The sequence below is a fragment of the Erithacus rubecula genome (genome assembly GCF_903797595.1).
Source record: "Erithacus rubecula genome assembly, chromosome: 23".
NCBI lineage: Eukaryota > Metazoa > Chordata > Aves > Passeriformes > Muscicapidae > Erithacus > Erithacus rubecula.
In genome coordinates this window covers 6,045,625-6,060,059 of record NC_136675.1, presented here as the reverse complement: position 1 = coordinate 6,060,059, position 14,435 = coordinate 6,045,625, and the positions used below count along the sequence as shown (strand labels likewise).

At 51.7% G+C, this 14,435-nt stretch overlaps 1 protein-coding gene across 5 annotated transcripts in view; it reads right to left on the bottom strand.

Annotated features, from left to right (window-relative positions):
• The window catches only part of MACF1 (microtubule actin crosslinking factor 1), a gene marked incomplete at its 3' end in the record, with an annotated part of 145,532 nt that overhangs the window by 78,166 nt on the left and 52,931 nt on the right, over window positions 1–14,435 (bottom strand). For all 5 annotated transcript variants that reach the window (XM_079325687.1, XM_079325688.1, XM_079325685.1 and 2 more), the window contains 12 exons: window positions 12,881–13,035; window positions 12,148–12,326; window positions 11,823–11,961; window positions 11,291–11,484; window positions 11,011–11,173; window positions 10,550–10,633; window positions 10,349–10,456; window positions 9,116–9,214; window positions 8,457–8,609; window positions 8,269–8,357; window positions 7,792–7,927; window positions 185–5,356 (listed from right to left, as the gene is read on the bottom strand). In XM_079325687.1, the coding sequence (XP_079181813.1) occupies window positions 185–5,356; window positions 7,792–7,927; window positions 8,269–8,357; window positions 8,457–8,609; window positions 9,116–9,214; window positions 10,349–10,456; window positions 10,550–10,633; window positions 11,011–11,173; window positions 11,291–11,484; window positions 11,823–11,961; window positions 12,148–12,326; window positions 12,881–13,035 (6,671 nt within the window). The remainder of the gene's footprint in view (window positions 1–184; window positions 5,357–7,791; window positions 7,928–8,268; window positions 8,358–8,456; window positions 8,610–9,115; window positions 9,215–10,348; window positions 10,457–10,549; window positions 10,634–11,010; window positions 11,174–11,290; window positions 11,485–11,822; window positions 11,962–12,147; window positions 12,327–12,880; window positions 13,036–14,435) is intronic.

The following is a 14,435-nucleotide window of genomic DNA, read 5'->3' as shown; positions in this document are numbered from 1 at the left end:
AAAGAGAGTTTTACTTGTTAGTCATTGAGCAGTAATGCTCCAGCAAAAGGAGCCACAGCTAAGCCCTGAGTGTTTCCAATTGTACATCACTGGCTCCTTTGCTGAGGCTCCCAGACAGATTTAGCAAAGATCCACAAATAGCTCAGAAAAAAAATGCTAAAATAGCAAAAAAATCTTCACTGACCTGGGCTGGTCTGGTGGATTCCCTGGAGGTTTCCAGCAGCTCCCCCTCCACGATCACAGGCAGGAGCAAACCCCGATCACCTGGGCCTGGCTGCTTGCTCCTCTCCTGGGGGGTTTCTTGCTGGGATTTTGGGGGAGCAGGGGCTCCTTGCTCTGCTCTGAGCTCAGCTCTTTGTTCCTGCTGTTTCTCCTCTCCAAGCTCCAGGATTGGGGAGGTTTCCTGTGGTTCTGGGGGTTCCTCTCTGATAATTAAGTGGTGGGGCAGCTCCTGTGTCACTGTGGTTGTGCTGGTTGTGGTTTCCAGCCTGGTGTGTTCCTGAGCCATCCTTTCCTTCACCAAGGGATCCTGACCATCCTTGACCCCACCTTTCAGCACTTCTGGAGTTTTTCCTTGCTCAGGGAACACCTGATCCTCTCTGGGGGTTTCTTTCCCAGGAATTTTCTTTCCTTTTCCTCCCTTGTGCTTGGCTGTGTCTCGTGCCAGCCCAGCAGCAGCCTCAGTGCTGGATTCATGTTTTGGCTCTGGCACTCTGGAGACAAAATGCTCCTCCTCACCCTTTTTCCTTGGAATTTCATGGGAAAGCAGAGAAGGAGGGAGATGCTTTTCTGCAGGTTTCTCTGCCTGAGCACTGTCTCCTGGAATGCTGCCCTGCTTTGCTTTCTTCTTCTTGCTTTTCTGTTTCTGGGGAGGTTTCAGCTCAGTTTCACTTGTTTTTTCCTGATCAATGGGACCTTCTGTGTGAGAGGTTTCTCTTTCTGTGTGTTTGACAGCTCTTTTCCCTGCCAGCTCATCTCCAGCAGGAACACCAACCTCAGGGGGTTCTCCAGGACTCATCCCTCCCTTCCCTGTGCCCACACTGACAGATTCCCTGGGGGCTGCTGGTGTCTCCTGGACCACTCTGGTCACTCTCTCTCCTTGCTCAGAAGTCACCACTGCACCTTCTCCACCTGCCACAACTCCCTCTGCACCTACAAACTCCCTCCTCCTCCTCCTCCTCTCCTCACCATCCTCCTCCCTGTGAAGCACCTCTGTGCCCAAGAACAACTTTTCCTTCTCCAAACTCAATCTCTCCACTTTCTCTGTCCCTCCATCCACTTTTCCCCTCAATTCCTCCCCCTGAGCTGCTCTGACTTGGGGTCCTTTTGGGATCCCTTTTTCCCCAGCTCCTGCCAGCACTGTCTGTTCAGGGAGAGATGCTGTCCCCAGCACTGAGGGGTGCTCTGGAGCCACCTCAGCCTTTGCCAGGGGATGATGAAGATGATGATGCTCATCTTGAGGATGGACACCACCCTCTGAAGCTTCCTGGGGTTTTAATTTCCTTTCTGTGTGTGCTTTGGGAGATTTCTCAGGGGCAGCAGCTGCACTCTGAGCTGTGTCATAGCTCACAGTTTCAGGCTGAGCTTTGGGCTCAGCACCATCAGACCTGGCAGATCTGGCAGGGAGGATGACACCTTTCTCTTCTGCAGATAATTCTTCTATTTTTTCCTGTGAAAGTTGCATTTTTTCTCCTTTGCAGACCTCAGATCCAACCTTCTCTTCGGGCATTTGCACATCCTGAAGACCTGCAGCTAATTTCTGGCTGATCAGCCCTTTTCCAACAGCTTCCTTCACAGTCAACCTTTTCCCACTGGGGACATCAACAATTCCCCCAGCCCTGAGCTGGTTGGTGGCAATGACTTTGGCCATGGCCTCATCCAGCACCCCTTGCTCCACTGCTGCCCTCAGGGACAGCCTCTTGCTGACAGAGCCCTCCACCACCCCTCCAGCATCTGCCTGTGCCTGCAGCAGCCTCAGGGTGGGCAGGGGGTCCAGTTTCCCCATCCTCACAGCCTCAGCACAGGGCAGCCTGCTCCCTGTCACCTCATCCTTGATGGCCTGGAAGGGATGGACCTCCAGGTACCTCTGGCCGGACTCAATGTCGATTTTGCATTTCTTCAGCAGCTCTGAGTAGGGAATGATCATGCAGCTCTCAGGGTCTACAATCCCTTCTCTCATTTCTGAAGATAACAGGGCTTTCTCCACCACCTGCTGGGGCACCAAGCCCTGCTGCACTGCTTGACACAGTGCCAGCCTCTGCCCAGAAGCTGGATGGAGAATGCTTCCACTCCCAGCCTGGATTTCCTGCACTTCCCTCTGGAATTCTGGGCTGATGAGCCCCAGTGACACTGCCTGGGGCAAGGGCAGCTTCTCCTTGGTAGCTGGATGGACAAACTGCTGCTGGACCACACTTTCAGCTTTCCTGAGCTCCTTGCAGAGCTCTGCACTGATCAAACCATGTTTCATGGCACTGTCCACCGAAAGCCTCATCCCAGACATGTGATGGATGATTCCTCCATCAGCAACCTGCTTGGCCAAGAGCTGAAAAGCTTCTTCCTTCTCCAGGAGCCCTCTCTCAACAGACTCTGCCACAGTCAGAGGCTGTTTGGTTTCAGGATCCACAATCCCACAGGTCTCAGCCTGTAAATTAATGAGCTTCTGCCTGCTCACCTCATCAGTGCCTTTCCCCTTGGAAGCCTTCTCCAGCTTGACCAGCTCTGTCTGACTCCTTGGCTCTATCAGGCCCAGATTCGAAGCCAAAGTCACTGACACTTTTTTGCCCCTTTTCAAGTCCACAATCCCCCCAGTAACCACCTGCCCTTCCAAGATCCTCAGGGCTGTCTCCTTGTCCAGGAGCCCAACAGCAGCAGCGTCCTTGACTGAGTAGACAAAGTTATTACCCGGGTCCAGGACACCACTTATGGCTTTGTCAGACTCCAGCACCTTCTGGAGCAGCTTCTCATCCATCAGACCTTCTTCAATCACATCCTCAGTGGTCAAGGGCTCTCCCACCTGAGAGTCAAAGAAGCCCCTGAACATGCTCATCCTGTCCATGAGTGTCACGGCGGCGTGGCCGGACACCAGGCCAGTGGTCAGTGCCCTGCCCACCTGCTCCTGGCTGATGCCACCACTTTGCAGCTGCCTCAGGAGCTTTTCCAAAGTGTCCTCTGCTTCCTGTTCCTCAGGGGCTGGCTGGGATGGTTCCTCATCACCCAGCTCCTCAATTCTCATCCCTTCTTCCTGCTCTCCTTCTCCCACGTCCTCGCTCTGCCTCTTTGCCTCTCCACGTGCAGGGAGCACAACCTCCTCTCCACCATTCTCAACTACCTCCTCCTTTAGCAAATCAACCTCTCTAGCACCTTCTGCCTCTCCTTCAGGTTCCTTCACACCCTGAGACCTCTCTGCCACGATTTTCAGTCTGTCTCTCCTTTCTGGAACGCCCATTGTTACACAGATTTCACTTTTCACAACCATTGCTCCACTTTCCAATGCCCTCTTCTGATATTCAGCACCTTCCACTCCATCTTCTGCAGGAGGCTTGGACTCTTCTTCTCTCTCAATGATCATTTCCTCTGTTTCTCTGATTAATCCACTATCAAGGTCTCTGGGAGGTTCTGGCATCAATAATTTTACCTGATGTTCATCTGTGGTTGTAAAAGTGACTTGTTCTCTTCCAAATTCAGCATCAGTTTCACTCCTCATGGTCTCCTGTTCAGTGGAAAACTTCTCCTGCTCTTCCACCTGCAGAAAATCCTCTGCATCCTCCAAGAGGAGACTCTCAGGTCCCATCACCACCTCCCCATTCTCCAAATCACTTCTGGGTGGCAGCATCTTCTCCCTTCCACCTTTTGAAGGAGCAAACTGAAGCTCAAGCTGCTGCAAAGCCAAACCATTGCAAGGTTCACTTTCAAGAGCTGCACCTGCCTCTGTCTCCTCAAAGCCTCCCAACTGCTGTGCACAGGATCCATTTTCTTGCCTTTGGATGAGAGCTCTAGTGAGATTTTTCAGCTCTGCATCCACCAGGAGCACCTTGTGGCCGTCGTGGATGTTGATGTAGCTGTGGGTCATCAAGTGGAACATCAGCCTTTCCTCATCACTGCCCAGCAGAGGCTCCTCAGGGCCTGTGGGGCTCCTTCCAGGGGAGCTCTGGCTGTGCCTGCTGCTGCTTGGAGATGCAGAGAGCTGCATGCTGCCCATGACATCAGGAAGGGCTGCTGACCTCAGCTTCTCCACCACCTCTCCCTCCAGGATGCCCTGCTCCACTGCCTTCTGCCAGGACAACACCTCTGTGGTTTCTGGCACAAAAACAGCCTGCAGGTGCTGCCTCTTGCTGAGAATCTCCTGAATCAACTCTGTGGAGAGCATCCCCTGCTCCAGAGCATCTGCAACAGGGATGATCTCCCCTGTCTCTGGCCACAGCAGCCCCATGAAGGACTGCAGGGATTCCAGGACCAGCAGGGCAATGTTTGGAGTCACCAAACCCTTCCTCAGGGCTTCATCCAGGCTCAGCCTGTGCCCTGTGGCCGTGTCCATGATCCCTCCCCTCTGGAGCTGCTGGATCAGCAGAGTGCAGCCCAAACCCTGCTCCATCAACCCCTGCCTGACAGCCTCAGCCAGGCTCAGCCTCAGCCCAGTCCTGGGCTCCACAATGCCCCCAGCACACAGCTGGGCTTCCAGCAGCCTGGTGGCCACCTGCATGTCTATCAGCCCCTCCTGGGCAGCCTGGGAGATGCTGATCTCCCTGCCTGAGCTCAGGCTCAGCATCCCAGCTGCCAGCTGCTGCACTGGCAGCAGCCTCAGCCCAGTCTCCTGGTGCCTGATGCACCTCTCCAGCAGCTCAGGCAGGCTGGTTTGCTCACCAGTGTTGGGGTCAATCAAATCCTTGCCACCTTGCAGGTGAGACAGGAGCCTGGAGTGCAGCTGGGGGGGAAGGAGCTTTTCTTGCACTGCTGTTTCCATGCTGATCCTGCCCTGCTGGAATTTAAAGCCCCCAGTGATGAGCTCAGCCTCAAGAATCTTTAGGCCAATGTTCTCACTGATCCTCCCCTCTTCCATGGCAGCCACGATGGGGAGGAGATGCCTCCCTTCACATCTGACTTCTTCCACCTGCTGGAGAGCATCCTTCAATTCCTGCAGCACCTGGAATGCCCTGAGATCAATGATGTTTCTTGCCAGGGCTTTCTCCAAGGAGAGTTTCTCACTGGTTTCTGGGACAACTAAGTCAGAGGTGATCACCTGGACCTCCAAGAGGGCCAGGCCAGTGTCCTGATCTATCAGACCTCTCTGCATGGCACCAAAGACAGGGAATATTTCTGCTGTGCCAAGGTTGATCACTCCTGCCACGGCTTCGCTGCCCTGGAAGAGAAAGAGAAGGAAAATAATTAAATGAAAATCTCATTAAGCACTCATTGTATGAGTTTCAGGGAGGCCTCAGTTAAAAATAATAATAATAAAAAAAAATAAACTTAAAATCCCCAAACAGGCTAGGAAGTCTTGAAGTGTTTGAAATCTAGTCCATCACCAGGGCAGCACCAAGATGCTTCCAAAATCCACCAAAGCAGCAAAGCAGCAAGCACCAAAACTCAGAATCATTCCTGATGCTCCACAGAAAAGAGGGCAGGACACCAACAAGCACAACAAAAGCCTTCAACATCTCCAGCTTTAAAAAGTAAAGACAACACAAATCCCACTGTGCACTCATGGGGAAGAAAAGCACCAAAACCACCCACTTTGGGGTGCTCCCAGCACAGCCTCCATGCTGATTCCTGCCATGCTGAAAATCCTGCACTGCCCAAGCAGATCCCAAGTGCCAGGATGGATGGGGGACACCACAGAGCAGCTCCCACCAGGGCAGGACAGGAACAGCCCCCAGGCATCACCATGGCCCTGCTCTGCACACTCAGCTCCTCCAAGCTGCTCCTCAGACAGGGCCAGGGGAGAAATGGAAGAGATTCCAGCATGGGAACAGTGACAGGTTGGAACCACAATAACTACTGTGGTGGTTTTTTGGAGGGGTTTTTCTTGCTGCTATCCCCACAGGGAGGGTAATAATTTATGTGATGATAAGGAGTGTCTTTGCTCAAAGGCTCCTTGGACATTTGGGTTTTTCCCAGTGTCACCTACAAGGCTGGCCCAAGCACTCCAAGATTTTTGTGGGGATAGCAAGGAGGGAACCAGGATTAAGGAATAAATTCCTTTGGCATCTCAACACCCTGCTGTGAGCACAGGAGGAACATCTTGGGACAACCTCATCTCTCCAGACCCTGACGTGCATACTCAGAGATGAACAAGAAAGACAGAGAAAAGGGGAAAACAAAACAGCAAGATAAAAAAAAAAAAATAAAGGAGATGGATGGGAAGGAGGGGAGTAAAAGGCTTTTACTTACCAGACTTGCAGGGTGTGCCTTGAGCAGTTAAAGACAGAGCCTTATGGAGCAGTTCAGCCGTGTCACACACAGTGTAAAGCTTGGGGTTAGCGTCCAGCATGCGACTTTTGCTTTGCAAAAAAAACCCCCACACAGGTCCATCCTCCTTCCCTTCTGTGTGTTTTGTTTGTTTAAATCCCAGAGGGGGTTAGTTAAACTTGTAAGCAAGGATGTCAGTTAATCTTAAAAACAGTTGACATGAAACACAAACCGTACAGGGACACATCATGCTCAATTTAGCGCGTTCTGCTTTGCAAATTTTTTTTTTTTTCTGTCTTTTCTAACTTCTTTCTGACAGTTGGATGTTTCCAGCAAGCAAATGTTAAAGAGTTCTTCATGCTCCCTCTACAGTGAAGCAATGGCTCCACAGCAGAGCTGCAGGGATGGTTTTGCAGATGGGGTTTTAAGGTGAAGCCCCACTGTCATTTCTTATTTTGCTGCCTGAGCTTCATGGAGTGTGTGAGTGAAAACTGTTCCAGCCCCAAAGCAGCCTCATGCTGGACCAAAACAAGCCCTGGAGAAGGTTTTTGCTCTAAAGTAATTTTTCCTGACCAAAAGGGAGGAAAAAGGAAAGGAAAAAAAAACATCCATTCCACAGGGAGGCTGCACCAAATCTGTGATGGCTCAACAAAATGATTTGTTCACCTTTCTGCTGCCAGCACAAGGGTTGCAACAAAATAAATAATTTCCTGCTCTGAAACACCTGGAATGTGCTGGAAAGTCCAGTTTGGAGCAAAACACTACATATTTAGGTGAAAGATGGGCAGGCAGATCTCATAAAAAGCAGCTCTGCCACCTTCTCCCCACCAGTGGCTTGAACAGGGCTTCACTCACAAACCCAAGAGCCAAAACCTGCATCTCACAGCCAGATGTGAGTGGGCTGTTGCTTCAGGGTACAGGGAGCCAGCAAGCAAACACACAAAAAAAATCCATTGACACATGAATATACACTGAGAGAACAGGCACACGTAAATCTGTGAATGACAGCTCGTAACAGAGGCAACAGGGACACAACTTCCAGCCCTCCCTGCAAGGATGGAGCCTGGGGGATGTGAACAGGGAATGCTCCTGAAGGTCTCCCAGGTGAACTGAGGGGCTGGAAAATGCATTTGCTTTCCAAAAGAAAAAGAAAAAAAACCCTTGGCCAAAGCATGAGATCCTCAAGGTCAACTGAGTGTCCCCTTCCTGCAGTCCTTGAAAAGGACACAGATTTCCTCAAGGGCACCAACTCTGCCAGGGAAAAAAAACCTGCTGCTATTGTCAGGGTGACCATGAATAGGAGAGAAGGGAGGGCAATGTGCAGGTGAGAGGCTGTGAGTGACCACACACAATAAAATGAAGCATTTTCCATGAGCAGGGCAGTACCTTGTGCTCTGTCTCCTGAGCCAGCTGGCTCTGCAGCTGCTGCAGCTGCTCTGTGGAGTTGCTGCACAGAGCCTGGTAGGTTTCTTTCAGAGAAGAAATCTGAGCAGAAATCTGGTCCTTTTCTGGTTGGGAAAGCCTGCAAGGGGAAGGGGAAATCCCTCAGCTCCACAGAATTACCATTTCAAGCACAGGAAAAGCCAAAACCTCTGCCCTGCTCCTTGCCCAGCTCAGATAAAACCTGATAACTGAGCAATGCTGAGCTGCATGGCAACAATCAAATCCTCAAATAGATGGGCTGCATCTCAACTATAAAGGATTAATATTGTCCCACAGCACAAATGGGGTGCACTTTTCACATTTCTCATTGCAGACAATAAAAATAAGTGTTGTGTGCAGCTCATTGTTTTTAACTGGCACTGGATCCAGCTCTAAGGAATCTCATCTCCAGCCCCTGATCTCTCTCTGGGTCACACTCACTTGTGGCTGTGTTTTGCCAGGAAGATTTGGGAAGTTTTGATGGCCTCAGAGACCTGCTCCTTCTTTGCAGTCAGCTCCTCATTCAAGGCCTGGAAAAAAAATATTAAAAAAAAAAGCAAGCAGCTTAATGCAGCTATGAAAAAAGAGCAGAAGTTGAACCTCAGGGTGTGGTGTCACTCCTGCTTTACCTGCTGCTCTGAGATGGATTTCTCAATGTCCCCCAGCTCTCTGCTCCCAGCAGCAGCTGTCCTGCCCTGCACACTCTGCTTCAAGCCCAGGGCCCAGCCCAGCAGCTCCTTCACCTTGTCCACGTGCTCCTGCTTTTCCTCCTCCACCACTTTCTGCAAACACAGCAGGGAGGAGGAAGACAAGCAAATGTCAAAAGGCATCTCCAAGGTGGGAGCAACGCCCAGGGTGTGCCTTCAGCATCCTCAGGGATGGGGGAATGGGGGGACAGAGCCCAGGATGTGCCCTCAGCATCCTCAGGGATGGGGGGACAGAGCCCAGGATGTGCTCTCAGCATCCTCAGGGATGGGGGGACAGAGCCCAGGTGTGTCCCACAGCCCCAGGAATGTGGGGACAGAGCCCAGGTGTGTCCCACAGCCCCAGGGATGAGGGGACAGAGCCCGGGTGTGTCCCACACCCCCAGGAATGTGGGGACAGAGCCCAGGTGGGTCCCACAGCCCCAGGGATGGGGGGACAGAGCCCAGGTGAGTCCCACAGCCCCAGGAATGTGGGGACAGAGCCCAGGTGGGTTCCACACCCCCAGGAATGTGGGGACAGAGCCCAGGTGTGTCCCACAGCCCCAGGGATGGGGGGACAGAGCCCAGGTGAGTCCCTCCCTCACCTCCTCCTCCTCCAGCCTCCTCAGGGCATCACTGATGTACTTCACATGCTGTGTGGTCAGAGTCACCAGGGCTGTGTAACGAGTCCTCAAATCCATGAACTGCCAAGGGACAGAGGGGAAAACACAGGGAAAATGGGAAATCAGCCCTGCTGGTGGATCAGAGTGTCACCCTTCAGAGGACATGAGATGGATGTGGCACCTGGCAGAGCTGGGATGGCACCAATGGGATGCAGCACGTTCTGCTGGGGAGGGTGGTGGCCACACAAGGCATGCTGCACAACACTGGGGGTGGTGCTCAACTCCCACAGGGGGATATCTTTAATATCCACACAGAGCAGACAGGAGCAGGGGGCTCTAAGAGGTTCTGTCATCCCCCAGGATGCACACACAGCAACACTGCATGGTGCTCTGGTTATTTACCTCACAAAGTTGGAGGGCTGAGCCAACCCTGCTGGATTTGGGGGGTTCCCAGGAGTCTGGGTATGGCATACCTGGTGCTTAGGGCACTAAGCCATCCTCTCTGGCTATTGGAAAAAACAGTGAGGGTGGAAACTTTATTTATACAGGAGAGTTCAGTAGATGTAGGGGAAACAGGAATTTTTGGACAGCAAATTAATATGATTATGTATTAGTTGATTTATTGTTTGGGTTTTTTCAGTTTTAATTATGTATTTTAAGATTGGATTTTTTGATTGGTGCTTTTATGTTGTTTGCTCCCCTTGCAGGAGATTTTTAGGTACAATGATTGGTGGCTGCCTAGAAATTTACAGCTTACTTTTATTTTGGGTTTTTTAATTTTGGTATTCTGTTTTTTAGCTTTTTTTTTTTTTAGTATAATTTATATTCTAGTGGCTTTGAAGGGTCTTAAACAAGCTGCAGAAAAACACTTAAAAACTGCTCATTTTGTGCACCTGTTATAAACACAGGTTTAAACTAAAAAATATACAGCTAAGTGTGTGAAGAAACAGCAAAACATGCAGAAAAACAACTAGCCAGCAAAACATGGAGAAAAACAGCTAAATATGGTTTGGATGGTGCATATAGATTACAGCCTGGACTTTTTTAGACACATCACTGTGGCCCAAAATTGTTCAGGATTAGTATAAAATTGTTCAGTACTACTACAAGGAGAAAGGAGCTCATTTCACAGGGGCTGCTGGGTGGTTTTGCTGAGTGTGGAAGAAACCCCCACCCCAAAATTCCTCCCTGCTGGGCTGAGGGGGGGGTTCCTACCTCCTGGGTGATGGCATCTGAGGAGGAGAGCATCCGTCTGCGCTTCATGGGGGATTTCTGCTGAGACTCCACAAAGGCCCTGTAGGTCATCAGCTGCAGCTCATAGTCCTGCAAAGGTGGGGAGATGTGGGGATTGTGAGATCTCTGCAAATTCTGCTCCTGCCCAGCCCATCCTGCTCAGGTGTAGGGGGAGGATTGTACCTTGACAGCAGCGGAATATTGCTGGGAGAATTTCTGACACTGGTCCAGCTTGGCTTGGTTTTTCTCAATTTCTGCAGCCAAAGCCTTCAAGGAAATTCAAAGCAGAAATGATTGCTCAGTAAAGCTGGGGATGACCCAACCCTGGCAGTGCTCAAGGCCATGTTTTACAGGGCTTGGAGCAACCTGGGATAGTGGAAATTGTCCAGGAGGATGGAAACAAGATGGTCTTGGAGATCCCTTCCAACCCAACCTTTATGGGATTCTGTGACAGCAGCCATGGGGATGTGAGCAGAAATCTGGTTCACTTTTGGGCAAAATCTTTACACTCTCCAATTTTCCATGCAAGACCTCATCTGCACCTTGAGTCAAGCAGATCTCCTCCACTGACCCAGCTCAGCCCTGCTGCTTTTCACATTCCCAAGCTCAGAGATGAGAAGTGACATCCCAAGGTGCAGCCTCACCGTTTGCTGGCTGAGCTGCTCTGACAGCACCCTGCTGTCCTCAGCCTGGCCAGGCTTCATCAGCTCCTGCTGGGCTGTGATCTCCTCAATCCACTGGATCAGGGCTCCGTGGCACTGCCGGTACTCGCTCAGCACCTCCTGGATGCTCTCCAGCTCCGTGTGCCTGGCAGAAAACCACCACAGGTTAAGAGGAGAGGGGGGAAATGCCACCAGGAGCATTTCCTCAGCAGCAGCAGCAGTGAGCTGTGAGCTGAGGTGGGGGTGCAGGGGGGGCTCTCACCGGGTCTCGATCTGGCCGCAGACGCGCTGCCAGCGCTCCCAGAGCTGGCTGCCCCTCTCCTGGAAACGCTCCAGGTCGATGCTGCGCTCCTGCCTCAGCCTGAACAGCTGCTCCCCAACCTCCTTTGCCTTCCCCATCTCCTCCTCCAGCGTGGAGAACACGGAGCCCTTGTCCTTCACCTCCCCCAGCCATTGCTGCAAAAGGAGACAGCGAGAGCAGAATGGAACAAGTGATGTTTCCTCAGATGTTAAAGGGTTTATTTTCCCACTCTCCTTAACCTGCAAAGAACTGGGAGGTTTTAGGAGGTGTAGAATAAAGGGGAACATGCTCCCAGGTCAGATTGGTTCAGGTCCATCTGTCCTACAGCAGCAGAGCACAAGCCACAGCACCTCCTCTACACACAAAGCCATCAGGGCTCTCACATCAGCAGCACAAAACCCCCTCGAATGTACCAAAGCAAGGAAAACGTCCCACAGCCCAAATTCAGCAGAGAAAAGAGAAGGATGCTGCTTGACAAACCAGCAGCACCAACCTGCAGTGCAGTCCTGTGAGTCTGAATGGCTGCCAGGTCAGCAGGAACAGCCTCCTCCTGGCTCAGCTTCACCTCGTAGCCCTTGACCAGGGACTCTGCCCCTTGGGTGCTGCGGATAATGATATCAACTGTCTTCAACCTGGGAAACCAAACAGAGGCAGCACCATGACATCCCAGATGGGGCAGAGATCTGCAGGGGGGTGGATTCAGTCACACCCAGCACAAGGAGGATGGATGGAGGGACACTGGAGGGACAGATCAAGGCTTTTAGTGAGCTGGGAACACTCAAAAGGGTATCTGGGAACAGAGATATATCCCAACTCACTTCTCCAGGTAGATGGAAGACAGCCCATGAATCTGCTCCATCTTGTTCACCACCAAGTCCAGCTCAGAGCGCAGCTGGGGCGTGCTGGGCCCTGCAGGAGCTTTGTCCAGGAAGCTGCAGCACCTCTCAGACACAACCTGGAGCTCTGACTGCAGCTGCTGCAGATCCTCCTGCGTGCGCTGCAGGGAGGGAGACTGTGAGAGGAGAGCCAAACAGGCAGGGGGAAAAGAAAGGGGGGAAAAGAAAGGGGGGAAAAGGCAGGGGGGAAAAGGCAGGGGGGAAAAAAGGCAGGGGGGAAAAAAGGCAGGGGGGAAAAAAGGCAGGGGGGAAAAAAGGCAGGGGGGAAAAAAGGCAGGGGGGAAAAAAGGCAGGGGGGAAAAAAGGCAGGGGGGAAAAAAGGCAGGGGGGAAAAAAGGCAGGGGGGAAAAAAGGCAGGGGGGAAAAAAGGCAGGGGGGAAAAAAGGCTGGGGGGAAAAAAGGCAGGGGGGAAAAAAGGCAGGGGAGAGAAAAGGCAGGGGGGAAAAAGGCAGGGGGGGAAAAAGGCAGGGGGGGAAAAAAGGCAGGGATGCCCTTGTCAAAGCAGCTGTTAGGCACTGAAGCAGGCAGCCCACCTGCCGAGCTTTTCCCGCCGCCTCCCTCAAACCCTGCACCCACAGAGGAGCTGCAGCTATTGTGGCATTTCTGAGTGCAGCTCCCCCTCCCTCCCCTGGGCAGCTGCAGCAGCAGGGCTGACCTCCTGCTCGGCCATGCGCAGGGCGTTCTCCTGGCCCGGCTCGGCGGCGCGGGCGCCGCTCGGGGGCTGCAGCCGCCGCTCGCACTCCTCCAGCCGCAGCTGGATGTTCCTCAGCTCCGACAGGAACGTCCTGGCCACGGTCTCGTCCTTGTCCTCTGCAAGGCACAGGCAAGAACAGTTGCTAAAGTATCGCTGGTTAAGATCTGACCCAAACTGGACTTGGTGGAGTCCCTGGGATTGCCTCGTGATGTGTGTTGGGTTGATGTGACAGAAATGTGGATTCTGTCACCATCTGTTAAACCAGGTGGGGCAGTGACCCTTATCCCCATGAGATATCCTCTGCTAATGGGCCATCTTTAAACCAGCTGGGGCAATCAGCTTTATCTTTCCACAGCCCATCCTCCCTCCAGGAGATATCTCCTGTTAATGGGTCATTGTTTAAAACTGGGTGTGGCAGTGATTCTTATATCTGTGGGAAGTATCTCCTGTTAATGGGCCATTATTTAAAACTGGGTGTGGCAGAGACTCTTATCCCTGTGGGAATGATCTCCTGTTAATGGGCCATTGTTTAAAACTGGGTGTGGCAGTGATGCTTGCCCCCTTGGAAGGTATCTCCTGTTAATGGGCCATTGTTTAAAACTGGGTGTGGCAGTGACCCTGATCTCCTGGCACACATTATCTGCTAATGGGCCATCTTTAAACCAGCTGGGACAATCATCTTTATCTTCCCACAGCCCATCCTCCCTCCAGGAGATATCTCCTGTTCATGGCCATTGAGTCCCAGGGCATGACTGATAAAATTCCATCATCCCACTGGGAGATGCTCCACCCAAGGGAGAAGCCAAACATTTCCTAATTAGGTATAAATTTAAGATTTTGGACAGCAGTTACTTTCTTTCCACTGGATTCCAGAGGAAAGCCAGACCTTTCCACATCATCCCTGCACCTTCAGAGGAAACTGCACCTTCTCCAGGAGCACTGCTCCAGCTGAACCACATCTGCCCCTGCAGGAGGATGCAGCCACCATTGAATGGGACTGTGCCACCACCCTGACTGACTGACGGGTGTCAGCTTGGATTCTGACTCTGGCAGGTGTTGGGATTGTTCTTTGTAATACTGTATTTCTATTTTAATTTTCCTAGTAAAGAACTGTTATTCCTAATTCCCATATCTTTGCCTGAGAGCTCCTTAATTTCAAAATGATAATAATTTGGAGGGATGGGGTTTACATTCTCCATTTCAAAGAGAAGCTTCTGCCTTTATTGGAAGAACCAGGGCACACTGGCACTGGCATCTCTGATCAGATAGAAATCATATTCATTAAATCATCCCATCCTGGAAATTTGTCCAGCCACAGGGAGCCTCACTGGAGTCCTAGTGGGGCTCAGAGTGTCACAAGTGCCACCACCACGTGTATTTTCCCACAGGAAGAGCTCCTTGCTTGGAATGCATCCCTGCTGCCAAGTCTAGAACTCAATGTTGAACTAGAACAGGACTCAGTTGAGGCCTCTCTGCAGGAATATTGCTGGACAAAAACCAAACACTTGGATGGATA